The sequence below is a fragment of the Diceros bicornis genome, chromosome 38 (assembly GCF_020826845.1).
Source record: "Diceros bicornis minor isolate mBicDic1 chromosome 38, mDicBic1.mat.cur, whole genome shotgun sequence".
In the NCBI taxonomy this organism is placed as follows: domain Eukaryota; kingdom Metazoa; phylum Chordata; class Mammalia; order Perissodactyla; family Rhinocerotidae; genus Diceros; species Diceros bicornis.
The window spans coordinates 5,238,779-5,266,471 of record NC_080777.1 but is presented as its reverse complement, the minus strand read 5'-3'; the positions used below and the strand labels follow the sequence as shown (position 1 = coordinate 5,266,471).

General features: G+C 43.0%; 1 protein-coding gene across 1 annotated transcript in view; it reads right to left on the bottom strand.

The window, feature by feature from the left end:
- KIF26B (kinesin family member 26B) overlaps nt 1–27,693 on the bottom strand; it is a 455,674-nt gene that overhangs the window by 261,511 nt on the left and 166,470 nt on the right. Inside the window, exon 3 of the mRNA XM_058533562.1 lies at nt 25,650–26,186. Coding sequence (XP_058389545.1) covers nt 25,650–26,186 — 537 coding nt within the window. The remainder of the gene's footprint in view (nt 1–25,649; nt 26,187–27,693) is intronic.

Sequence of the window (27,693 nt, the reverse complement as noted above, 5' to 3'; positions counted from 1 at the left end):
GACCCAGGTGTCTGTCTACAGCTCTCATTTTCATGGAAAGAGACACAGGAGAATCTCTGTCAATGGTTAAAGCAATTCTTACAGTGGCTCTCAAAAGCTGATCAGATGCTCAGTAGGGAGATAACCACAGGCTTCTTGGAACCCTGGCTGCCAGCACTGCCGCCATTGACAGCCAGGATTATCGAGGGTCAAGGTACCTGGGGGGACTGCCTGGGTCACAGAGCAAAGGAACTGGCCTGCGAAGGCATTTTTACTGCCTTCCCTCTCCCCACGCCCGGAAAGCCCACTTATATAAATATATAAATAACCTAATCCTTCAGTTATTAACACCAAAACCTCCAAGTAAAAGAGAATCACGGAAGCAGAGCAGAGCCAAACCTTAGAGTCAACAAATCCACTCTCTCTCCTGATGCAGGAGTATTTTTCAGGGTACTTGGTCATGCAGCCCCTTCTTGGGATCCCCCAGAGACATGAAGCTCTCTACTTTGCAAGGTAAGACATCCCACTGATGGATAACTCTGACTGTTAGAAAATCCCCCTTTGCAGTCAGCCAAAAACTGCTTCCCTAACATGGAAGAAATTTGAGAGCAGGAGTTGTCTTCATCGGGCCCTCCTCCATAGTGCCTTGACAGCAGGCACACAAGAAATAACTTGGGAATGAATAAATCGATTAACGGATAGTCTGCTCATTGGCTCTCATTCCATCCTCAGGAGCAATAAAAATCATCACGTCTCTTCCCAGGTACAGCGTCTCAAACATCTGAAGACACTTTCATGAAAGTTTCCCTTCTGACTTTCCTTGTCCAGCCTAAAATCCCCCAATTCCCATAATCTCATTCTCCACAATCTATAAAACACGGCTAGTTATTGTCACTGACCTTCCTTACTCATTCACAACTCATTCATTTATTCCTCTATTTCCAAAAGGAATTCTTCATTAAAAAAAGGGCAAATACAACAAAATTAATAACATAGAAAAAATCACGTGGAAAACGAGGTCGAGAGAAGAGATCTAACACGCCAGACAAAAAGGTTACACAGTTCTCATGATTGATTTTATAACCTGATTCTAATGTTCCTGGCACAAGAGTGAATGGGAAACATTACGAGTTTCACAAGTCCTAATTAGGAGGATGAAACAGACCAGTTCCTCAAGAGAGACAAGGTCATTCACTGTATCAAGGACAGATGTCTCGTGTAGGGCATTGTACCAGGGAAACTGAGCCATGTAATGGATAGTCAGTATCTCAACTCGAAACTCACAGCAAATGCTGAAGCAAAATTAAAATAGTTGTTTCTTACAGTAATTTTTGATGAAAGCATAAAGGTAGAAGATCAAGACACAATTCAGAGTGGGTGATTATAAAAAGCGTTAGGTTGATTTGGTCCAAATATGTAAATATCTTCTACAATATTTTCACTTTCCTCCAGGATGTAACTTAAAATAGCTGGATAATTTCTTCGTCGTGCTTTAAATGACTAACCCTTCACAAAACTGCTCCTCCCGTGGAATTTTGAGCACCGGAGAGAAGAAAGTTTGAGATGACACTGTCTTGTAGAATCTGAAATACGCTGATCCTACATTCTTGATTAAGTGGCCTCATAAATTTTGGAGACCAGATAAACAAGGGTAAAGTTAGTATTTTGTTATAAAAATAAGGATCCTAACCAAAGATGTCACAACCCTGATGCAAAACAGAAATAGGCCACAGAGGCGCCTCCTCATAAAGCCAGGGCTTTCTGCAGCACATAGTTTTGGGAGGGCAGACTGCCACAGTTGTTAATTTTTACAACAAGCCTGCTACGTAGAAATTGTTTCCCTGGTTCTACAGATTCAGAAGCTGAAGGTGAGGCTCAGAGAAGTTTGCCAGAGGTCACGGAGCTAGAAGCAGCCACAGAAGGATCTAAGGACTGATCCAGACAGTCAGGCTGTCTGCCTCCAAGTTTTGTACTTTGCCCATCTTACGCCCTGGCCTCCCTGGGTCACAGTGTGGTGAGTAAATACAACGTCTTATAATGTAAATATCATGACATAATTATGAAGCTTTGGGTGTTCATCAGGATGCCCTGAGAGTCAAGTCAGGTCTAGGTACGGTGTGCTGGTAAAGGTTTCAAAACCAGCTTTCCAGGAAAAAAATACCATGATTTGTAGTGTTGCCAATTTCCAAGGCATAAATATTCCCACCGTGGCCTGGGCATGGGTCCAGCACACCACTGGGTCTAGAGGACTTGTTCCCAGGTAGTGGTAGCCGAGAAAGCATACTTGCACATGGTTCGCTCCTCAGTGAACAGGGAAGTTCCATATTTTTCTTACATTGTATCCCCTCCACCACCACCTAACTTATCTTTTAAATTTATTTCATAATTTGAGCCATTTCTGGAAAAAGAAAGGGAACAGAGAGAATGGACTATATATGGACCAAATCAAGTAACTCGAGATCATAGAAAATTCCATCCTGGAAAACGAGGGCATCTTTAAAACACCCAATAGTGACTTTATCTTTAACACATACATGTACCCAGATCCACTTGAGTTTGAACCTGATAATATATTGTGATTGCTCCGTGTTGGAACCAAAATCAAACTGCTTAGTTTTCTATTAGGGCTATAATATTGCAGATGTGGGTAAATTAAAAAAACAAAAAACAAATAACTTTATTCAAGAAGTACATAGTAAGGGCTGAATAAATGCTTCTTACTATTAGCAATTTCACCTGCTAAGAAAATACCTTATAGGTATTTTTTATGCTTTTTAAATATTAAAAAAAAAACAACTTCAGATTAAAGATGGTGGATTAAATACACGCATTTAGCACCTCTCTTCCCTGAAATCCTAATAAAATGACAATAAAGGATTTTTAAGAGGGCATAAACTCACAAGGCCAAAGAAAATGGGAGAGGAAGCAAATGCAACACAATTTTGGAAGCTGGAACCAAGATGGGTGAGTGGTGACTAGCTTAGCAGACCCAAGAAAGATGAGTCTCAAGCCAGCGATGGGCAAAGCTGCAAACAATCCAATTTATACCTCGAAACCCCTAAAAGCTCAAAAATTGACAGCACCAGATACCACCGGAAGGAAGAGTGATGGTGGAGCGAAGCCAAGCGTATTGGTTGAAGCTCCATTTAAGAAGCAGTTAGAGCTCCAGATCCCTTCCTCTGCTCTAGGTGATTGCATCTCCCCACTCTGGCAGAACCTGAAGGTTTATTCTTAGCGAGGATTAACCTCAGAGTCTCTAGACTAGAACCCACTAGGCACAGTTAGGAGTAGGCAACTAATACAGGAACAATGAAGTCAAAGTTTACATCCTGAATTTGAGATCTCCCTTGTCTTCCTCCTTTCAGCTCCCAGAAAACCGGCAGCCAAAATTTACACCCACGAGGCTAGTGGAGACTTTTCTGAGGATCTAAACAACCCAAAAAGAAAAGAACTAAAGAAATTAAAGAAAATGGCTCCTTTAGGTCACTGTACTGTAAGACCACACTCAACAATCCCCTCCCATGCTCCTCCATTCAGCTATGTTGTGCCTCACTCATAAATAGGATCAGCCAAGGATCAACAAATATTTGAGGAAAGCATCTAATACAAAAGAGGGGAAAAAAAGCCATCTTGAGGAAAGAGAGACTATGAAGGAAAAATAAAACTAAAACAGAACAAAATAAAACCTACTATCAATAATATTCTCAGAGAGATGAATGACAATATTGCATCCACAAAGCAAGAACAGAATGCCATTAAAAAAGGAAGATTTGGAGAAGAATAAAGAAGCTCTTGGAAATTAAAGAGCTCTTGGAAATTAAAAATATGATATCAGAAATGAAAACCTTAATAAAACAATTAAAGATAAATTTGAAGAAATCTTCCAGAAAATACAGGAAAATGAAAAAGAGTTTGGCAAATAAGAAAGTAAAGATAAAACTATTTTTAAAAACCAGACCAGGGGCTGGCCCAGTGGTGCAAGTGGTTAAGTGCGCGTGCTCCGCTGTGGTGGCCCGGGGTTTGCCGGTTCGGATCCCGGGCACGCACCAATGCACTGCTTGGCAAGCCATGCTGTGGTGGCGTCCCATACAAAGCAGAGGAAGATGGGCACGGATGTTAGCCCAGGGCCGGTCTTCCTCAGCAAAAAAAGACCAGGATTGGCAGAAGTTAGCACAGGGCTGATCGCCTCACACACACACAAAAAAAACAGACCATAAGACCAAATAATAGGAGTTTCAAGAAGAATAAACAAAGAAAATAGAAGGGAAGAAAACTCTCAAAGAAATAAGTAAAGAAAATTTCCTACAACAGGCCAAGACCCACAAGTGCCAGAACAATGTAACAATAGATGCACAGCAAAATACATCCCTATGAAATCTCACAGCACTAGGGATAAAGGGCTTCCTGAGAGAGAGATAGAGACAGAAGAGATGAGAAATGTTTTATATAAATTATCAAGATTCAGACTTTTCAATATCAACACTGGAAGCTAAAAGGCCGTTAGAGAAATGCCTTTAAAATTCTGAGGGAAAATGACTTCCAATCTAGAACTCTATTACTCAGCCAAAAATTATCAATCAAGTGTCAAGAAAGAATAGAGATATTTCAGATCCAAGGTATCAAAAAATTTACCCCTCTTGAGCACTTAAAGGAAAAGTAACCACAGTTATACGGCTCAGCTGCAAATAGCCTTTATATAGCCATAGCAATACCTTTATAAAGCCTTTACATAGTCATAATAATACTGGATATTGATCAAACCAAAATCATGACAAATTATTGAAGCAATGGGAAGACAAGAAGTGAGCACATATGTGGTGTGCATGTTGGGGGTGGGGAGTTGGTGAAAGAGAATTAAATTCTCATGTTTCTCAATAGTTAGGCAATAGGTCAGTGATTCTCAAACTGTCAGTTTCAGGAACCCTTTACAGTCTTAAAATTATTGAGGATGCCAAAGAGCTTTTCCTTTACTGTATAATATTTCTGTTTTTCAATTTGCTTAGTTTTCTGTATATTTATCACTAATTCAACCCCAAACTCTCTTCTGTGTTCTGTAACTCTGCCCTCAAAAGTGTTCAAACATATTAGCTATAATGATCATTACATCATATTTGAGAATTCTTTCCCAGATCCTCCTGACCTGCACCAATCTGAACTGATTGCTTTCTCTTAAATCTACCGATATTCATCATTTTAGAAATTAAACTAAAAATTAAAATATATATGCATTTATTTATTTTAAAATAACAATAAGCCCATTATATGTTGGCATAAATATTTTATGAACTATATTTATTTTCCCAAATAAAAAAATTCAATGAGGGGGCTGGCCCAGTGGCATAGCGGTTAAGTTCGCGCGCTCCACTTCAGCAGCCTGGGGTTCCTTGGATCAGATCCTGGGCATGGACCTACACATTGCTCATCAAGCCATGCTGAGGCACCGTCCCACATACAAAATAGAGGAAGACTGGCACAGATGTTAGCTCAGGGCCAATCCTCCTCAAGCAAAAATAGAGGAAGACTGGCAATAGATATTAGCTCAGGGCCAATCTTCCTCATCAAAAAAAAAAAATGAGAAGATTTACATTGTTTTACATTTTAATGAATCTCTTTAATGTCTGGCTTATGTTTTTTCAGTCATGTGGCTTATGTCTGGATATGTTTCTCAATTGAATATATGGAGAAAATCCAGCCTCATACAGATATGTAGTTGGTACATAGAGAATTATTTTAATAGCCTTTTCAGATAATTGTGGATATTCTTCTTCGGTACTATACTAAAAATTGACAAGTGGTAGTTTCTTAAAGGTTCATTAAAATGAGCAATCTGAAACTACATTAATAAACATTTAGTACTCTATTGTACTAAAATCCATTAGGCTACCTTGCACTTTGAATGGATATTATGTTACAACATTTTGTAACATAATGCATAAGTCATTTAGAAAATACTGGTTTACAGTTATACATATCTTCCAGATATTAATGCATTCCCTTATACAATATCAAAAAATCACATTGTTAACATCACCACTAATCTTATTAGAAAAGTCTAAGTATTGGGAAGCTTTCAGGCTCATAGGGGCAGAATCAAATTTTCCAAAACTTGAGCCTTCAACTGAAAACTCAAACTTTAACATTGGTAAACCAACCCTGTCAGTTTTCCTCCAAGTGGCAAGCTCTTGCATTCATTTTTGAGAAAATGTCTGCAAAAGACTCAAATCTGAATAAGCCTGGTTTGTCCATCAGTTATTCTTTCAAGTAAAAATGTATTCCACGAGGGAAAAAAAGGCCAGTAGCTTGCAATTCAGACAATTGCACAAGAGCTTTTCCTTGAGACAGCCATCGTATGCCACCTAAGTATCTCACACTTCAACACACATTTCTAGATTTAACAAAATTAATAATTTTTATTGCTTCATCAAGGACATTCTTAAGTGGAAACGTACTTTAAAAAAAACTCCAAATGTATGATGATGAAGAACACAATGACTAGTATAGCTTGGTGCCACTGCCTTGATTCACGCAGACATGCCAGCAGTGTCACCCAGTGTTGCCTGTGCACCATCAGAGCAAACGTCAACACAGAAAAAAGCAAATAATGTCTGAGAATTACATGAAAATAGTTTTGATCTTATTGACCCAATGAAAGGGTCTTGGGGACTCAAATGGTCCACTGAGTACACTTGGAGAACTGGTGTAACAGGTAATCTAAAACTAAATAAATCAACTAGTATAGCAACATAAGAATGGTATGATATGGAGATAAATATTAATGAACCTCTGGAAAGCCGGAAACACCCACTGGATTCCCAATAGTGGACTGATGTCCTTCATATCAAGTCTTGTCAAATGATTTAACTCTTAAACTTACATGCATGTATAATTTTGATTCAAAAAACTAATAGGGGGCCAGCCGGTGGCATAGCAGTTAAGTGCGTGCACTCTGCTGCACTGCCCAGGGTTCGCAGATTCGGATCCCGAGCGCGCAGTGACGCACCTCTTGTCAAGCCATGCTGTGGCGGCGTCCCATATAAAGTAGAGGAAGATGGGCACGGATGTTAGCCCAGGGCCAATCTTCCTCAGCAGAAAGAGGAGGATTGGCAACAGATGTTAGCTCAGGCCTAATCTTCCTCACACAAAAAAACAAAAAACAAACAAAACTAATAGACAAAAAAAGTCTTTAAATTTAAATATCATAAGTAACTTAAGCATTCTTCCAAAACATAACCCACTGCTTCAAATACTCAAGGGATTAGAATACCCCTTCAAAGGATAAACATGGCTATGTACATTGAACTTGAAACATAATTTCATTTTTAATGTTGATGTAATACAAGCCGTAGCTCTTGGTCAGCCAACTCTAGTAATACAGGTAGATAAATTACAAGTTATTTCAGTTCTGCCAGGAGAAGTGTGTGCTTGTGTGCACATGTGAATGTGTGTACATGAAGATGAGGTTTTTTGAGAGTGGACACAGAGTGAACCTTGAATTATTAAGCACCAGGTGTAAGAGAAACTGAACTTTCCTCCCCCAGCCAAGAAGAAATGACATCCCTTGCAATAAAGCTTTCTTGCTGACCGCAGCCTGACTGAAGGGGTGGCTCTACCAGCCCAGGGCCACTTCTCTTCTCCGATGCTCGCTGTTCTAGAGTCATTTTATAGGAGATGGGCATATAGGTGACATAAGCACACTTCAACCCCCACAGTGGCTTTTCAGTGGAGGTCCAAGGTTCAGAACCAACCCATCAATTGGATAGCGTCCCTCCTGGAATATACACAGACCTAGAGCGGCATTCCTAATAGAAATACAATTCTAGACACGTTGAGTTTAAGGGTCAGATTTACACCAGGGAGGAAAGGGATTCAAGAGTAGGACGGATATCACTTCCCCCATGAAGTACAGTTTAGGTGCCATTTTTTCATGATGACTTCGATTCACTTCTCTCTGGGGAAGGCGGGAGACAGATGTGGAAGGAACCAGGGACCTACTCAGTCATGCTCCTATTTGTGGTGAAAATACATTGCACCAGATTAATTAACACAGTCAATATCCTGGCAGTTTTCAAACATGGCGATAAATGTGAGCAGCATCATATTTCCACGGCAGGAGGAAAAAGAGCAAATCTGGGCAAATCAGGACTGTGACATTTAGGTGATGAGGCATTTAAAGCAGCCATTTTTTCTTGAGCAATTAAAAGTGCATAATTCTAATAGTCACTTTAGTCTCATTTTTCAAGGAAAAATATTTTCAATCTGAGCTACTTTATATACTTTTCTACTCCTTCAGAAAGTGTCAATCCAGAAAGAAGGTTATCATGTAAATCTTAGAAAGTGGGTTTTTTGATACTACAACAAAAACACTAAAATGTTCATATCGTGGGCCTTTCTCCTGTAAGATTAATTCTCACCAAATACTAAATGTGAACTTTATGTGCCAGAACATCTCAGTCACAATAGCTTCCATGTTGCTATGGAAACACCTCCAGTCTCATAGGGATGAGCACCAGAGAATCACCACGCAGAGAGGTACCAGACCTGCTCTTCAGTTTCTGAAGGGGAAAATACGGAACCGGACGACCTTTAACTCAAGGTCTCAAAATGGCCTATTCTGGCCTCAAAAATATAAGTACATATTAGACCAAAGCTGGTGACTGTGGCCCAGGACCCTTAACATTTCCAGGGTGAATGATTAGAGGTTGAGTGAAGTGGATGAGGGAGACAAGGGGGACCTGTACCTCATCTTTGGTGCCTCCCCGTTCTGCCCAACCTGCGCTGTCCACACCAACACCCAGGTATACTCAGGGGAGGTGTGAGGGCAGCCCTGCCTGCTGCTAATATCATGCACACAAGAGACGCAGAAAGACATTTTTAAAGGTGGAATCAAGAGCTAGAATGGGTGATATATCCTCCACTTCATCCAATAACAATATGTACTATTTATTTCTGGACTACTGCTCATATAAACAGTTCACCTAATTCATAGCTATGTAAATAACCAATATGAAGATACATTTTTCTAGACACCTGGATGGAATGCATATCTGGCTTCCATCCTATTTTCCCACAGCATGGCCTCTCTGCTTCTGCCCTGGCACTGACCCCACTCTGACCTACATCAGAGAGCTGGGCTCCCGGAGATCCCTGAAGAGAGGGACAAAGCCTTACTCCTCTTTACTCCCCAGCCCCTGACACCTGGCATATTGTGGGTGTCTCAAAACACTGAATCAACGGCAACACTGACTGGACTATATTCTTCAACTAAACTGATTTCTCCTCCCAGGATCAGAGTGACAAAGTGAGTAGTGACATTTGTCACGGGTTAAGCTGATGAACTTATTCATCACTTATCTTATCAATGGATAGCTTTAAAAAAGAGGTTGTTTAAAGGAGGAAACAATGCTAACGCAGGTCTTGAAGCCAGGTTAGTGGGATCCCTATGACCCTGAGTGATTATGGACACCAAGACCAGGGGAGGGGAGGTGAGGGCAAGATTCTTCTGTATTGTGGGTGATCAGAGTCTAGTTCTCCATAGCTGCAACCCAGCTGGGCAGCAGGACCCCCCTGAGCCCACCGCCCAACAGTTTGGGTCATAGCCCCTGCCCACCATCAAGGGCACAGGAGTCACTCTGTGCCACTTCTTACAGAACACCACGGGCTGCCCTCCTACCCACACACACACATTAGTGCAGGTGAAGGAGAGACAATCAGAACAGCCCATGTGACTTCCTACACCAAGATACACTGAAAATAGGCAGAGCCCTACCTCAAGTGTCTAAAGCACTGAGCTCTGTATCCCCAGGAACTAGCACAGTGCCTGGCTCAAAAAATGTTTGCTGAGTGGCTGAAGAAATGGATGACTTTATGCATTTGGTTATACCACAGTGACACTGCTTTTCATGTCTAGGTACTGGCAAGACAGAATGATACAGTGGAGAAGACACTGAACTAGAGTCAGAAGACCTGTGTTCTGGAAGAATCAGCTGCATTACCTTCTCCTACTTTTCTTACCTGCGCAACCTCCTCTGTACTCACGTGTCATACACAGCGCAGCCTCACCTCCAACTCTCCAGACCCTCATTCACCTCTGTCTCTGGACCAGAGGGCCCCACAGATCTCCTGGAGCCCATGCGTTCAAACCAGAACTCTTTCCCATCTCTTCCCTCAGCCTCACCCCTTCAGTCTTTCCCTGAACGAGTTAACAGCTCGCCACCCATGTGGCACCCGACACAGAACCGGGGTGTCATCCTCAACTATCCTCTTCTTTGTCCCACAGCCCACCAATCCTCAAGGCCTTTGGGCTTTATGCTAAATATCTGTGAAGTCCGTCATCCCTCACCCCAGCCCTGGCTGTCGTCTTCCTCCAGGCCTCACCACCTCCCACACCAGTGCCCTGCCTACCTCCCTCTCTCGCCCTCTTAGCAGCAGCATGCTCCCCCACTGCCCACCTGAGTCACGTCTACATGAGGTTTCTCATCGCCCAATGACCAGGGGCCTCGTGTGCAGCTAAGGGATAAAGCCCATGCTCTGCCCGTTTTAACGCTCCACCTCCATCCTCTGCCTCTTCTCCAGCTCCCCAACATGCCACCCTCATGACATCTCCATGCCTTCACGTATCTGTTCTTCTCTCCATCCTCTTGCAACCCTTTCCCCAGACTGCCTGCCGCATAATAGCAAGCAGGAGTGGAGATTCAGGGGGCTATGATGTAACAGTGCTCTAGAGAGAGATTAACCACTTGGTTCCAATAGTTCTCATATGTTTACAATATATGTGTTTCCAGTGGATGATGTTTACATAGATATTACGTTAGTAACACATATACCTTATAAAACATTGAATGAATAGTTACTGTAATTAATACAAGTACACCAATTAACCCCAAACGCTGCACTGGTTCATTGTCCACTTAGCCAACTATTTAGTTAGAAGTTAACAGCTACTTAGAAAAGGTCGAAGGTTTACAATGTTTAGATAAGTGACGTTCTTCTTAATTACTCTATTTTAGTTCCCATTGCCTTTTCTGCCCAATCTTTTGTATAAATTGCTAACAAATGATAGAACTAACTGATTTTCCTTGCAAGTCCTTTTATTTCCTTTGCCCATCCATCCTCAGAGATGCAAATAAAGTGTGATCAATTCAAAATATAGGGGTGAGGTGAAGAAAAAAGTATGAATAATTTACCAGCTAAATAGTTAGGTCTTTGAACTCTCAAGAGGTGATGCTGTAATTTAAAATAAAAAGGAGAAAAGAAAAAGAGCGAAGATGACATGGGAGAGGCAGGGAGAATGAAGAGTGAGGACTCTTTGACTTAATATGAACAATCATAAGGATAGGACTTGTTTAATTAAAGTCAGATAAAACCAGAACTTCCTTGTCAAGTTCACTGTTAACATAAAACATATTACTGTGGAGAAAGGAAAGTCTCGTCAATAAATGGTGCTGGGAAAACTGGACAGCGACTTGCAAAAGAATGAAAGTAGACCACCTTCTTTTGCCATACACAAAAATTAACTCAAAATGGATCAAAGATCTGAAAGTGAGACCTGAAACTATAAAACTCCTGGAGGAAAATATAGGTAGTACACTACTCGCCATCAGCCATAAAGGGATCTTCTTGAATTCCATGTCTACTTGGACAAGGGAAACAAAAGAACAATAAACAAGTGGGATTTCATCAGATTAAAGAGCTTCTACAAGGCAAATGAAACCAGGATGAAAATGAATAGGGAACCCACTAGCTGGGAAAAAATATTTGCAAACCATACATCTGACAAGGGATTAATCTCCATAATATATAAAGAACTCACACAACTGAACAACAAAAAAACAAACAACCCAATCAAAAGATGGGCAAAAGAGATGAACAGACACTTCTCCAAAGAAGATATACAGATGGCCAATAGGCACATGAAAAGATGCGCAACATCACTAGTCATCAGGGAAATACAAATCAAACCCACACTAAGATATCACCTTACGCCCGTTAGAATGGCTATAATCACCAAGACAAAAAGCAACAGATGCTGGAGAGGCTTTGGAGAATGGGAACCCTAATCCACTGCTGGTGGGAATGCAAACTGGTGCAGCCTCTATGGAAAACAGTATGGAGATTCCTCAAAAAATTAAAAATAGAAATACTTTATGATCCAGCTATCCCACTACTGGGAATCTACCCAACGAAACTGAAATCAACAATCCAAAGAGGCTTATGCACCCCTATGTTCATCGCAGCATTATTCACTATAGCCAAGACATGGAAGCAACCCAAGTGTCCCTCAACTGATGATTGGATAAAGAAGATGTGGTATACATATACCATGGAATACTACTCAGCCATAAAGACAGACAAAATCGTCCCATTTGCAACAAGATGAATGGACGTGGGGAGTATTATGTTAAGTGAAATAAGCCAGAAAGAGAAAGACAAACAGTGCATGATTTCACTCATATGTGGAAGATAAACCAACACACACACAGATAGAACTGGTTGGTGGTTACCAGGGGCTAGGGGGTTGGGGGGGGTGGGCACAAGGGGTGGAGGGATGCACTTATATGGTGACTGATAAACAAAAACGTACAACAAAAATTTCACAATAAAAAAATGAAGAAAGAAAAAAACATATTATTATGAACCTGTAGAAACGCTACCTACCAAACTTCTTAATTCCAACAAATAACTAAGTAAATACTCAATAAAACATTTGTTGGTCAAATTTTTCGGAGTCCAGAACTGTGGAATTCCTCTCTGCAGTCGGTGTCTCTTTACATTAACTTGGACCTCAGTTTCCTCATCTTTAAGATGAGAATAATGATCTGCTTCCTTCATAGGACTGTCGTGAAGCTCAGCCCAGGGAAAACACACAAAGCACAGAGCATAGTGCCTGGCATATGGTGAGTACCTAGTCAGTGTTCGCTATAATTCTTATTTTTATTACTAGGAAACTAAATTAATGATACATATGGCTCCCCGAATTGAGAGACGGTGAACATGGTAACTTTGGAGAGAAACAAAACCAGGTAAGGAAGAGCACTCTGAGGGGAACATGAAATGTGAAAAGCTCACAGGTGTCTGCTCACAGGTTGACAAGGCTGAGAGCAGAGCGGGACTTCAGTTTTGCTCTTTGAAGATGGAGAAACTGCACAAGATTATGATGTAAGCGGTAGAAGTGGGGACGGAATTAAGAGTTTTGGTTCTTTGCGCTCTATCATCTCCACAGTCTTCCCAAAATAAAGGCCATTTCAATGGCTGAAAAATTTGCTGCAAGCTTTAGCAATCCAGGCACACCTTCAGGAAGGAGCCAGTGCATCACCTCCTTAGTAGCAGGTGGATTTGCAGCCTTTTCCTAGAATCACAAAGCCTCTAAACTACACTTATTAGAGGACAGCACATTCTGCTCCTCATCTTCTCCAGAAAGCATCAGCTACCACGTTCATCTTTCCCATTCATTATCTGTGGACAAGAATTTTCGTCTCTCCGCTACGTGTCCCTCCCTCACCTCCTAATGGACTCAACAAAGTACTTGCTGCTTCTAATTGGCCAGTTTCATAAACTACGCCTAAGCACTGGTTTTTGTTTATTTTATTTTATTTTTTTTTTTGTGAGGAGGACTAGCACTGAGATAACATCTGATGCCAATCCTCCCCTTTTTTCTTGAGGAAGATTGGCCCTGAGCTAACATCTGTGCCCATCTTCCTCTCCTTTATATGGGACGCCGCCACAGCATGGCTCAACAAGCAGTGCGTCGGTGCGAGCCTGGGATCCGAACCTGCGAACCCCGGGCCGCCACAGCGGAGCGTGTGCACTGAACCGCCGCGCCACTGGGCTGGCCCCAGCACTGGTTTTTTGAACAGTGTTTGGAGCAAGTGGGCCACCTAGCCTGATAGCAGCAGTTAAACCCTCGAAGCACCTGCATTCTACCAAAAAGGCAATTTAGATGGGAAAGTACAGTCTGTCCTTGGAGGAGAACAAAACACTGTTGTCTTCAACAAAAACTCCAACACACAGTCTCAGCTGCAACGGGCCCTGAAGGAATCTTGAGGCTACAGGGTGGGCCCTGCAAAATGGCCGTGTTCAAGATATTCACCATGAGATGCCTGCTAAAAACTGCGCTCTATCAGTTCAGACATAAGGGAGGCCTCAGTGTTCTGAATTCGCCAGTTCCACTGTTCTTCCGGGTATGTGCACTGTTCCAGGTATGTATACCTCACCGCTAAACGTGTTGTTAGGCTGCAGGAAGGCAGAGCCATGCTCTATGAGTCATCCCTGTGAGTCGATTTTGTCGAATTTCTCAGTATGGGATCTCATTTTGCAACTCTGTGTGTGTGTGTGTGTGTGTGTGTATAAAATTTCATTTAACTCTAGTGCTTAGTACTCAAAAAAATATTTCAGAATGAATGACCTTAATCCTCACAACAATCTTAGGAGACAGATACTATCGAAGAGGATACTGAGGTTTCAGGTGATCGAGTAATTTACCAAACCTCTCCCTCAGCTATTCAGCAGGAGAGGCGGAATTCACACGCAGACCTGGGTGCTCTTCCCACCAGGCCAAACCTAGTGCTTAGTACTCAAAAAAATATTTCAGAATGAATGACCTTAATCCTCACAACAATCTTAGGAGACAGATACTATCGAAGAGGATACTGAGGTTTCAGGTGATCGAGTAATTTACCAAACCTCTCCCTCAGCTATTCAGCAGGAGAGGCGGAATTCACACGCAGACCTGGGTGCTCTTCCCACCAGGCCAAACCGTCCCTGAAGATCTGTTCAGGCCACAAGGTGCTTTCTAAAGAACATGTGTTAGGACATTGACTTTAAACACATACGACTCTGTGAAATTAAGATCACATTACTGACGAGGAAACGGCCCTGTTTCCTTTTATCAATCTTAGGAAATTAATATAATTTATGATGAGATTCTAAATATTAGGCCTGTTACAAGTCTCCCTCTTAGGAAACCTAGAGGAGGCCTCACTAGATGGCAGCATTGCTTACACAGCCTTTTTTGTTTGTTTTCTTTGGCCCATCTTTGTCTCAAGCTTTGTCCCCACCGGCCTCCCCATCTCCCAGTGAGAAGATGTAACACAGGGCATTTATGTCTACACTACAGAGCAATACAATGTGACTTGGAAATCCTAGTGACACAGAATCGTCCAAAAGAAATGTTAGTAGAGTGGCTGTGGGCGGCCCTCCCCAGGAAGGCCGCACATCTGACCAATCTGAGGACAGGCCCCCTTCCCTCAGAGGGCGGAGGAGGGCAGGGGCAAGTGCACAGGAAATCGAGCTTGAATCCCAGCTCTGGCATTTTCCAGCGGTGTGACCTTGGGCGGGTCACCTGACATTTCTGGGCCTCAGCTTGTCATCTGTAGTTTGTCATCTGTAATTCACGAGGGCAGCCTTCCCGTCGCTCTCATCGGTGTCTCTGAGGTCTGTTTGCTTCAACAAAAAGGGAGCGTGTCACCAACAGGCTAATGGGTTCGATCTCCCTGCTGATACCGCTCCTCACACCTAATCCACAGGGGTGGAGGGAAGCCAGCCTTGCTAAGGTGACGGAGACTGTCAGATTGGCTCAGATTAGTCGTGGAAATTAGAAAACTCCTGGTCATGGCCTGGAATACAGACGTGGCTGCTGCTCTGTGTGCTTTCCCTGTGGCAGGCCTTTCCTCCCCAGGCTCTCAGTCCTTCCAGGCACTCAGAGAGCTGCTGCAGGTTATGTTAACGCTTTGAGGCCACTGGTGCAGCAGTAATGCAGTAAACGGTCCTCAAAATGGTGACTAATACGCTTCCCAAACACCTAAATTACTTGCTGGGAATGACTTAGGCATATGAAATATATGACTCATTAACTAATCCTCCCACAGACCTCTATAATATAGAGGTCTGCTAATTTGTCACGCTAAAGACTGTTAGCGCAGCAAAATCTCAATCTGAAATTAATTATTGTATGCCTGGGGTGGGGTAGGGAAGAAGGAGACTTCAATTTTCCAATTTAGTGAAGATTCCAAATGGTAGAATAGCATTAAAAGAAAGATTTACATTTCATAAATAAAGATATAAGTGATAATAAGAAAGCAAATGTATTACAACTATATTTTACCATAGGCATATAACTAAGGAAAACAAAATTGAAAGACTTGGGGACTCTGTTTCAAAGTGTTCGTTCAGTAAGAACCATGATCTAGGCCTGAATTACTTGATATTTCAAATTAACTCCAAAATAATGAGGTTTTACTCTTTTGGATTATTTTAAATGCCACCCCTCTGCTATTCTGTAGAATTTTAAATGATTCAAGTCTAGATATTCCTTTCCCTCCTCCCTTAAAAAGGTCTTCAAATATGGAAAAAAATTGGTCCACGGGCCTTTCAATATTTTATCAATTTATTCACTAATGGTGGAATGAGATCATTCCACTTAGAACCTGACCTTCTCATGTAAGATGTGGTGCACATGGGAAAAGTTGGTTTCTGGTAATATGCAGAGGGGGGTAATGCGTTCTAAGTTGCTGGGTTACATCTATTTCATGTCCTTGATATTCATTTTGCACTTTTGGTCTTGTTTTTTCATCTACCACCGGTTTTCATATTGGAAAAGAGGACCCTGATTCCATTCCATCTTGAGTCACGCGAACCTGAAAAGAAGACAACGCTCAACTTTCAAGTCACTTAACTAAGGGGTTACCATGTGTCAGACATGGTGCTAAGTATTCCACATACGTTATCTCATATGATCCCCATCACAGCTTCGCAACTTTCCACTTTGCAGAGGAGAAAATACAGACACATAACAGTTATGAAGGCTGTCGAGGTCACACAGTAAGCAGAGAAGCTGACCTTTTATTTCTGGTGCATGAGCAGCAAATCTAGCATGACGCAACCCCTAAGTCCCTCATTGTTCGAGACTCGGATAAAATCATTGATAGTATCAGCCTCAGACTTGCTAAAAAAATCTGTTTACTTTGCCATTAAAAACAAAAAAAGCAGTAGCCGTTGTTACCCCCTTAGGAGCTCACTGTGGACGGTGGGTATTCCTTAGTTCTTTTCCTCGACTTCGAAAAGAAAGCAAATATTTTGCCTGAGGAAAACAAGACTGGGGAGGATGGCTCAAATGAGACAGGATATGGCAAGCTATCCAAAACAAAAGATAACTGTGCAAAAGAGTCTACAGCTAGATACTCTTCTCTCTGGCCATGATTTCACCTCCCTCCCAGCAGCAACTCTCAGCTCTGCTCTCCACCAGCCGAGCCTGGGATAGCTGGAGGGACGGGTCAGTCAGCCCCGCTGCGCTTGGGAGATGACAGCCACATTCCCACCACCTCTACCCCACTCACCACACAAAAAAGGGAGGGGTAACCACTATTTACCCGCTATTTCTAGTCTCTTCCTGGGGCCTGGAAATATTTCTAAAGAAGAAAAACAAAATTAAGACCATTCCACCAATTTAACCCAAACTATCAGTTTGGTCAGTAGAAAAGGAATGGAACCCTTCAGCACTGGTCAGATGAGGTCCTCAACTACCTATCCCAGGTAGCAGTCCAAAAAGTGCTATATACATTTATATCTATGGTTGTGAAAGCACGAATCGACTTTAAAGGTATTTTATAAGTTCAGAAGAGGAGGCTGTTATTCCACAAAAACCCATGTATGAAAGTTAATCATTCCGCCTTGTCTCTGTGAATTGTTTTTTCATTTCATTGGCTCTTGAGGTGTTCTCCTCCATCTGTATAAGGTGTCTGTGGATATGATGCTTTCCTCACTCTCTTGACTTTACCCTTTTTTTTTCCTTCTCCCCAAAGCCCCAAGCATAGCTGTATATCCTAGCTGTAAGTCCTTCTAGTTCTTCTATGTGAGCTGCCGCCACAGTATGGCTACTGACAGATGAGGGGTGTGGCTCCACGCCCGGGAACTGAACCCAGGGCCCGAAGCGGAGCACACCGAACTTTAACCACTAGGCCACCAGGGCAGGCTCTGCTTTTCCTTTTTTATCTTTTCCCCTTCCTTTTATTTCTCTCCAACCAAAGAATGTGAAAGGGAATTCTCCACTGCTGACCAGCTATAAACATATGCACCTGCTCTTTTTCCAAAAGTAGTTCAGCAAGAAAAGAGCATGGGTATGCCTCACCTCCTCAACTCTATCTTCACCCTTCATTCATCTATAATCTATCTATCTATCTATTTATCTATCTATCTATCTAACTAATCTATCATCTATCTGTAGTGGGTTAAATAGTGTCGCCGCAAAATTCACATCCACTCAAAACCTCACGACGTGTGACCTTATTTGGAAATAGGGTCTTTGTAGAGGTAATTAGTTAGGATTGAGATGAGATCATACTGGACTAGGGTGAGCCCTAAATTTAACGACCGGTGTCCTTATAATAAGAGGAGAGGACACAGAGAGACACATAGAGATGAAGGCCATGTGACGACAGAGGCAGAGATTGGAGTGATGCAGCCACAAGCCAAGGAACACCTGAGGCCACCAGAAGCTGGAGGAGGCAAGGAGGGATTCTTCCCCAGGGTCTTCAGAGGGAGCATGGCCCTGCCAACACCTTGATTTTGGACTTCCAGCCTCCAGAACAATAAAAGAATAAATTTTTGTTGTTTGAAGCCACCTAGTTTGTGGTAATTTGTTATGGCAGCCCTAGGAAACTAATATATATTCTGTCTGTCTATTATCTATCAATTATCTATCTATCTATCAGCTATTGATCTATCCATCTATCTTCATTGTTCCTTTTCCTGTGCTTATTACACTACTGACAGATAAACTGTTCTTCAAAGCTGTGGTTCTTGGCCCTGGCAGTTCAAACCAACGTCTGGGTCCCACCCCCTGATATTCTGATTTAATTGGTCTGGGTGTGGCTTAGGCATTGGTATTTTTTTTTAAAGCTCCTAAGTAATTCTAGTGTGTAGCCAAGGTTGAGAATTCCTGCTGTCAAGCAAGGAAATTTTTCCATTTCCCTGCTCCAAAATCTCCAATGGCTATCTTTTGCCTACCAAATTAAAAAATGATACCAACTAACATTTACATTCTGCTCTACCATTTTCAAAGTGCTCCAAATGCGTTTGATCCTCAAAGCATGAGATGAGGTAAGAATTATTACTGAGGCAGTTCTGTCAAACCCCATTTTATGAGTTCAAAAGACCCCGTAGCGAAGATGAGCTTCCTTCTGCACATATTCCAGTCAAGTCTCTCCATACCCTCCCACCCCCAGCTTGGAATGTTTTCTGCAGTTTCAACAGTATGAGAGACTTACATAATGGTAATTGCTAGCTACCAATGGAGAGGGGCTGTGGTGTGCTTGTTATTGTGATGCTATAACAATAGGGAAATCTGAGACAATTGAAAACCAACTGTGCAGTATGAGTAACCCCTCATTCTGTGGAGGCGCCCAAATGAAATAATCTGACTTGCTAATGTACGGTCTGATCCACAGGGTAATGTAGTTTGTTGTGTGGGATGAAAAGCCCACGTTCTTGGCCATATTACAGGTTTCTACAGCAACTCCTGGATCTAGATACCTCGTCTAGCTTCTCCTACCAAGCTTTTCAGCAACCAAACGCTTACCAGGTGTATTAGTTTCCTACTTGCTAAAGCAAATTAGCACAAATTTAGCAGCTTAAAACAACAAAAATTTATTCTCTGTTCTCAAAAGTTCAGAAGCCTAAAATGGGTCTGCAGGGCTGGTTCTTTCTGGAGGCTCTAGGAGAGAATCTGATACCTTGACTTTTCCGGCTTCCAGAGGCTGCCTTCACTGCTTAGCTTGTGGCCCCTTCCTCCATCTTCAAACCAGCAGCAAGCATCTTCTCTCTGATCTCTGCTTCCATCCCGACATTGCCTCTCTCTGACTCTTCCCTTCCTGCCTCCCTTTTACTAGGACCTTTGTGATGACATTGGACCCACCCAGATAATCCAGGATGATCTCCCCATCTCAAAATCCTTAGCTTAATCACATCTACCAACCCCCCTTTACTGTGTCAGGAGACATACCCACAGGTTCCAGGCATTAGGACATGAACCTCTGGGGGGCCCTTATTCAGCCTGCCACACCAAGTAAATGACCAGCTAAAAAATATTTCTGAAATTTCCTGATGAAATTTGGGTGTTCCCTGCAGACCATGGTCCTGCCCATGTTCATAAGATGTGACGACCCTTTTGGAATTTCACCCTGAGCACCACAACCTTGAGAAATGCTCTGTCCATGGCTGAATAGACAAACTGATTCCTTTTCTTGTGTTCATGGTTTGTCAAAAAGCATAAAGATAAATAATACCCCTTTGACCATCTATGAACAGGAGAAAACAAAAACCCAGGATGTTAAAAAATCTTTTTGATGTCATAATTTGATGTCAAATTGTGACATCTTATACTACTGCCCTGGCTGGGCAGAAGCAGCAGCAAATGGGCAGCAAACTGACAGCATGGCTGGCCCAAGAAGAGCACTTTGTACAGTCCAGGGGACAGGTGGTTGAGCAAAGAACGTGAATGGAACTCCTCTGTTCCTGACCCAGTGCAAAGACAGCCCTGCTCCTTCTGGAAAAGTGGTTGAGTGAGGAAGGAGCACAGATAACCCTCGCTCCCCAGACATCAGCTACACTAGAACATGTGCTTCTGGTTTCCAGGAATCCATCATAAATAAAGTCTCTGAGTACTGGAGCACCAGTGAGCCTCACGGAGTCTCGCCTTTCTCTTACAGGGGCACTTGCAAGTCCTCCATAAACAGGCCCAGCGCCAAGTCCTCCAAGGCTTCTGACCTCTGCCAGAGCAAGGTTTAGGTACTGCAGAGGCCCTACAGCTTAGCAAACCTTGAGTTGTTTCCAGGTTGGTGCTGCTGTGTTATCCCTCTTGCCCTTATCTTAAAATATAAACTCCAATAATGCCTTGGTTATTAGGCACAATTAATTTCTCAAGACATAACAGAGACAATCGCACACTGGCTTCAGCCAGAGTTCAATCTAGAATTATGTCTGACATTGATTCTAACAGATGCTTTTTGAGAAAGCAGGATAATTTTTATCAGAGACATTTTCCTTTAACTCAAGGAATGCACATTGAATACTTCATCACATTAATGATCCCTTATGGATTTATTACTTAGGTACTAATCTAACATCTTCTTGGATTTTCTTGACAAGTTCAATGTATCAAAGTCCTATGAAATCAAGTTCTTGTACCCTTTTAAATGCCCCTGTGTTGAGTGTGACATCAAAATGCCACCTGGATTCTTTTCATCTCATCCAAGGATTTATTGAATATCCTTAAGATACTTCAGGTTAAAGATCAGCTTGGAGCCAATTAACTGGTGGTTTCCACCAAAAATCTTTCCTAAATCTAGGGCCTGTTATGAGAAACACCTTTAGTGCTTCCCTAAGATTAAACTTTCTCTAATGAGCAGCCACTTTGGCACATGTTAGCTGCTGTGAGGGACATGAGAACAAAATGGATCCATGTTCTCAATGAGTCTGTAATCTAGCAAAAGAGATCAAGCTAAGAGTCAGGAAACTCTTAACAAGAGAAACTTCATATCTCTCGGCTTCCAATTTCTTCTCTGCCAAATGAGGGGGTTGAAATGGATAATTAATATTGGTATCCCTGCCTTAACGTCTATAAAATATTTCCATTTTTTTCTTACCTGTTCTCCACAATAATCTTCCAAGGTAGGGATTTCATAGGTAAGGAAATAGACTGAGATGTTAAGCTACTAAACTGAGGTTCAGCAACTGATGGAGCCATGGACTTGAACTAGGCAGGACTGTCTCCAAATCTCCAGCCATGATGCAAAAGACAGCTACCATCCTACAGAACTGGATTCTGTGATTTGGGATTGGAATCATAACAGCCTATGATTCCGAGTGTTAGGCGTACAGTCTTTCCTACAGTTATTTACCAAAATGAATGTAAATCAGGCAAGAGCAGCTGCCATTCAAAAAGAGGTTGTTAATCTATGGTTGACTACACAGAACTAATCCAGACGTGTCTTTTTTTTTTTTTTGTGAGGAAGATCGGCCCTGAGCTAACATCTGCCAATCCTCCTCTTTTTGCTGAGGAAGACTGGCCCTGGGCTAACATCCATGCCCATCTTCCTCCACTTTATATGGGACCCCGCCACAGCATGGCTTACCAAGCAGTGCGTCGGTGCGCGCCCGGGATCCGAACCGGCGAACCCCGGGCCGCCGCAGCGGAGCGTGCGCACTTAACCGCTTGCGCCACTGGGCTGGCCCCCAGACATGTCTTTTCCAAGTCAAAACTCGTGGTCAAATGAAGGTTCTAGAACATTTTCTGCTTCCCACATATGTGTATAGATTGCGTTAAATGTCTGCAAGCTAATAGAAGAAAGTCTTTCTTTGAAAGACAATTTGAAATGTGTGGGTAACAGAGGGCTTGAGGGACTTGAGGGATCTTTCTATCACCCATGAGAAGGTTCCACCGTACTCCTTGTTGGAAAGTCTGTTCTCATCTTTGTCACTCTCCCTGCACTCAAATGGCAGAAGGGGAGCGTCCTCCTCTCTCTCATTTCTACAGGTTCTGGGTCTGTGAGTGTGGAGCAGAACCCTCAGTGGCAACAAAGTCTAGATGCTTCTCTGCCAGAGAACAGCTCTGGCACTAATCCAGAGGGCCATCTGCTCTGTGGGGAGGGAAGTGGGGGTATGGGTGAGCAGGAAAAGTGAGGTCAGCTTTCAGAGCAGCCAACCATCTCTGCCGCGCTGGCTAGATTGTGAACTGCAGAATATTTACTGCAGGGAGATGTTCGTAACAGGAGACATTCAGTCTGGCCAGACCCAGGGCCCCCACCTCAGGGCATCAGGATGACACAGTCATGACACGGGGGCACTGATTCACAGCCAGGCACCAAATCTCTTTATCCCAGAGAGATTTCCTCTGAACTATTACTCAGGGGAAATGCAAGAATTAGTCTGTTTGGGAGTTGAAAAGAAGGAATCAAATCTACCCAGTTGGTGGGTGACAATCTTAAGTTGGTGGCTTGCGTGAATCATCTTTGTATCTGGCTTTAGGCCACATCAACCCACTCTTGCCCCAGGGGCTGGACTGCAAGCCCTTCTGTGTGTCCTCAAAGCAGTCTGGGCATCTCTCTACCTCTGCGCTCACCTCCCTGGTTTATAAGGGGCAGTTCACGCACTTCCTCCTCTATGGACAGCAGGACAGGAACCTGGGTTTCCAGCCCAAGGAAGAGGCTCCATCCAACACCTAGCATAGTGCCTGGCACTTGGTTAGAGCTTAATAAACATTTGTTATTTTACAAGGGATTCTTTTTCATCTGAGGTAGGAGAAGAGGAGGAAGAACAGAAAGAATTACTGCACAAATTTAAAAATGCACCAATAATCTCTAATCTTCCTTTTAAGCAGCATCTTCAGCTTTCCCCTTTCTCACACAAACTTTCTCAACACTGAATATTTTCTAAGAAAGAACCAGTTCCAAGTTCTTCTGTCTGCTCATCAGTGCTGTGCAGCAGCTGGGTCTTCTAACTCACACCTGATACATGTTACAAGTGCTCTGGGGCCCTGGAAGGTGAAATGTGAGTTGTCTGTGTAACATGAGTATGTGGCTCGCACACCCAGGATGTGTTGAAAATATGACCTGGGTAGAAGGATGTGCACCAGACCATTTTATTTATAGAAGCAAAAACCTAAACTCTAATAACTGATGCTTGGTTATATAAATAGGACATACTCACATAATCGATAATATTTATACAAAGGAATATTATGCTACCATTAAAGATTATATTTTAGAAAAATTTATAATGTCATGGGAAAATGCACCCAATACATTAAGCGAAAAAGCAGATCACAGAATTGAACATAATCACAATTTTACAAATCGTGTGTGTATAAAATACTGGGAGGAACTAGACCCAAACAGTACATGGTCTATTTCTGGGTGATGTTGATTTTTGAAGTCTTATTTAAACTTTTTTGTATATTTTTTATTTTCCTTCACAACAGACATGTCTTACTTTTTATAATTTTCAAAAATAGTATATTTTAAAATTGCAAACAAAAAAAGCATGTTCTTCAACAATGGAAAGAAGCTATTCTGTTCCTGCCCTAGATGGTTATATTTAAACATTAGACTATGAAGCCCCACCCAGGATGCCACCAGTTCCTCATTATATTTATATCCATAACCCCCCAAAAGTAAAGTGGCAGCTAGGCCGCTGCAGGTTGAAATGGGAGTCCTTTTCTTTGGTGCGCCATGTCTGAACAGGAGCCATATCTGGAGAAGATGTTGGCAGGAGATGGCTCTGGGGTAAGCTGGGAAAGGTGGAGACAGCTGTGGTAGGGAAACCCGTTCCCCTGGGCAGGGGAGAGCTGGTGCTGGTTCTGTCACTAACTGTGTAGCCATAGGTCATTCGATTTCTCTAAGCATCGTGCTCCCCGTCTGTAAAAGGAAAAGCTAACACCTGCCCCGCCTACCTCACAGGCCTGTTGTGGAGTTAAATAAAATGATGCGTGCGCTGTATTTTGTAAACTACAAAGCACCCAGTAAATGAAAACTCTGGCAGTCCAAATGCTAACTTCCTAAGATAATGATCTATGCTCCCCACTTTCTTTCAAGATATCAAGAAAAGCAATCTCTATTCCCTCTTACACTCTAGAAAAGTCACCAGGAATTTTATCAGCCACATTTAACTCATTTGATGTTTGACTCATGTAACAAAAATGATGCTATGTGTTCACTCAACTTGTTTCTTTTTCCTCCTGGACACATGGACAGATTGGCTTTCCCAGCCTCCCCTGACGGTAGGTGGGGCCAGGAGACTGGATTCTTGTCACTGGAATGTAGATGGAAGTTACGTACGCCCCTTCCAGGCTGGGTCCCCCAAATCCCCCTGTGAGATCCTCCACAATCTCTCTCTTCCCTCATTTCCTGGCTGGTTGTGCAAGACCTAGGGGAAGGCTCAGAAGCCCCTGGGAAATGGTGACATGCTAGACGGAGGAGCCTGAGTCCCTACATCAGAGTAGAAGGCCACCCACCAAACACCTGATATAACAGGGACACGAATAAGAAATAACTTGGCATCATTCATTATACCAGTTATCTTTCCCAACTCCACAGACTAACACACTCCGCATCCATGACCACCTCTCCACTCCACAGTGATAGTCAGCGCCTTCTGCTGTTTCCCACATGACCGATGCAGAGGACACAGAGAACACACATGGTAAATCCAAACTTCATCCAACAGAAAACTCACCCAAGAAAAATTAAAACAATTCTTTTAGATTCCTTGGCAGATTTAAGACCTGCTCTCTTATTTCTATAGGGAAACTTGGGAGTACATGCTAATTTAAATAACTGAAAAGAGAAAATTAGAAAAGGGGAAAACACTTTTGGTAACCTAATCCCAAGAGTATTTAGGTGAGTTACAAATAGAAAAGGGTTACAGTTCATCAATGAGAGAGGTTGGGAAGGGAGTCTACTCCTCTTTTAGATGGTGTAGACAATGGAAGCAGAGTACTATCATGGATCACTGGTCCCTCATATATTTTATCTTTATTTAGCAACATCGGCGGGGCCACATGGAAACATTAGGTTCTGAGCTGGGGAGTTCCCAGAAGGACAAGAGTAGAGAAAGGAAGTGCTGTCCACTTCTCTGCTTTGACTCTAGCCAACCCTGCTCTTCTTTGCTCAGAGGCTACTTACCTGGTAGGGGTACAGGGTGACCCCATTGGTTCTTGACAGGGACCAGGTGCCATCCAGGTACTGGTGAGCCTGGATGGCCACCGAGTTGAGGATGTTCCCATTGCTGGGACTGGTGGCCATCTGGAGGCTGACCTTGGCTTGGTGTGTTGGAGATCCACTTTTCTTCTCCGCCCCATTGCTGACCCCGAGGCTGTTGGCTTTGCTGCTATGCTTGTTGGTGACGAAGGCTGTGTAGTTGGAGGAGGCATAGGAAGCGGGCACAAAGGCCCAGTCCCTGGGCTGCTGGAGCCCACCCACGTGCCGGGACCCCACCAGGGTGGGGAGGTTCGAGAGGGGTGGGGGCGAGCCAGGTGAGCCATCGTAGTGCTCACTGCCAGCTGCCTGTTCCAAGGTGAGCACCATCTGGACGGCCTCCTGCTTCAGCTGGTTCAGGTGTGTGGCACAAATGTCACAGCGGTTGTCCCTGTCATTCCATGCCTTCCGGATGGTGTTGGGGACCTGGAGCTTGTCGTGAATCACAGCCGAGAAAGCAGGATCCTGGAGGACACACAAGCAGAGAAAAAGAAGAGCCTATGTAACTCAAGGCTGGTAAGTGCAATTCAGATGTCTGGCTTATGAGTTAAGCCCTAGATATATCCAAAGAGTTTGATTGATTGACACTCAACAGAAATGAGCAGCCAGACTGGCAGAAGAGCCTCTCGTTGACAAACACATTTGACAAATGTAAGATTTTTATAGTGGATTTTATAATCATTTTTAAAGAATTAAAAAAAAAAAAAAGATTTTTAAGCATCCTTCTCACCAGGCCAGTCAAATAAGAACATTCCAGATTCTTCTCCCACTAAAGAATTATTGCCGTATCCGGATCCTCCCAACGTGTTCATTAGGTAGACACAAACGTTTGTCCAGGCATGAAGGGGGAGGGAGGAAATGCAGTCATTCTGGACCATTGCATGTGGCCCCCTGGCCCCCTGTAACCCCCGGAAAGTTGGTAACAGATGGAGGAGCTACTTGTGACCCAGAACAGAGATTCTATTCTAGAAAATCCGGGCTGTGTGCAAAGTGCCATTGGAAGAAAACCAAACTAAACACATCCTGGACCAGAGAGCCAGCCTTCTCCAGCCGCCCAGCAAACCCCTGCAGATTCCCTCTGTTTACCATTTGCCGCACGGCAAGCTGGCTGTGCCTGCCTCCATGTACCTGATATCCCAAGCGATTAGAAGAAAAATATCTCCTTGGCAAAGAGTCCAAGATACTTTTTGCCACCACTTCATCTAAAACTACTATTAAAAACTCCTCAGCTGAGAAGCCCATATCTAAAAGAAATCAGAAAATGAATTTAATGAGGATGATTTCTTTCATTTACTTTAATTTTTATAGGAAAGCAGGATTGCACAGAGAAATAGGCACCAGGTGTGTTAACTGGGTATCAAAATATTTGGATTCTAATTGCAGTTCTGCTCCTAATTAGCTGTGTGACCTTGCACAACTTACTTAGCCTCACGGAACCTCTCATCTGTCACACAGGCCATGGCCTATCTGTGTTGTAAGGTCCTTCCAGCTCCATGACTCTGTAGGGAAACTGGGACGGGAGACCACAGTATCTGCAATGTGGACAGAGCCACTACGCCATTTTGGGGGCCTGACTGAACTTGTGCGATTCAACAATTGTTGCAAATAATTGATGAGGCTCATCTCAAGGCTTCTGTTCTCCTTGGACATTAGAAGAAAATCTGCCCTTCTGAAATGTGCTGTCAACTTTTACGGGGTGGAAGCCCCATCAGGGCTGAGGGGGGTTTGATGAGCTGTGGGTGAGGGAGGCGGTGTGGGGCAGCCAGGGTGGGCAGGAAGATCGGCAGTGGGAGGGTCGTTCTTAATTACGATCCATCTTGATTACGGCTTCAGTATTTTGTTTTCCTTGGTTAACTACCCTGAACAGCTCCTCAGCACGCACTGATTAATTGATTAATAAATCAAGAGGCCTCTTCACACAGCAGCAGCAAGGAGTGGCTCAGGAGGTAGAAACTCAAGACAGTCATATGAA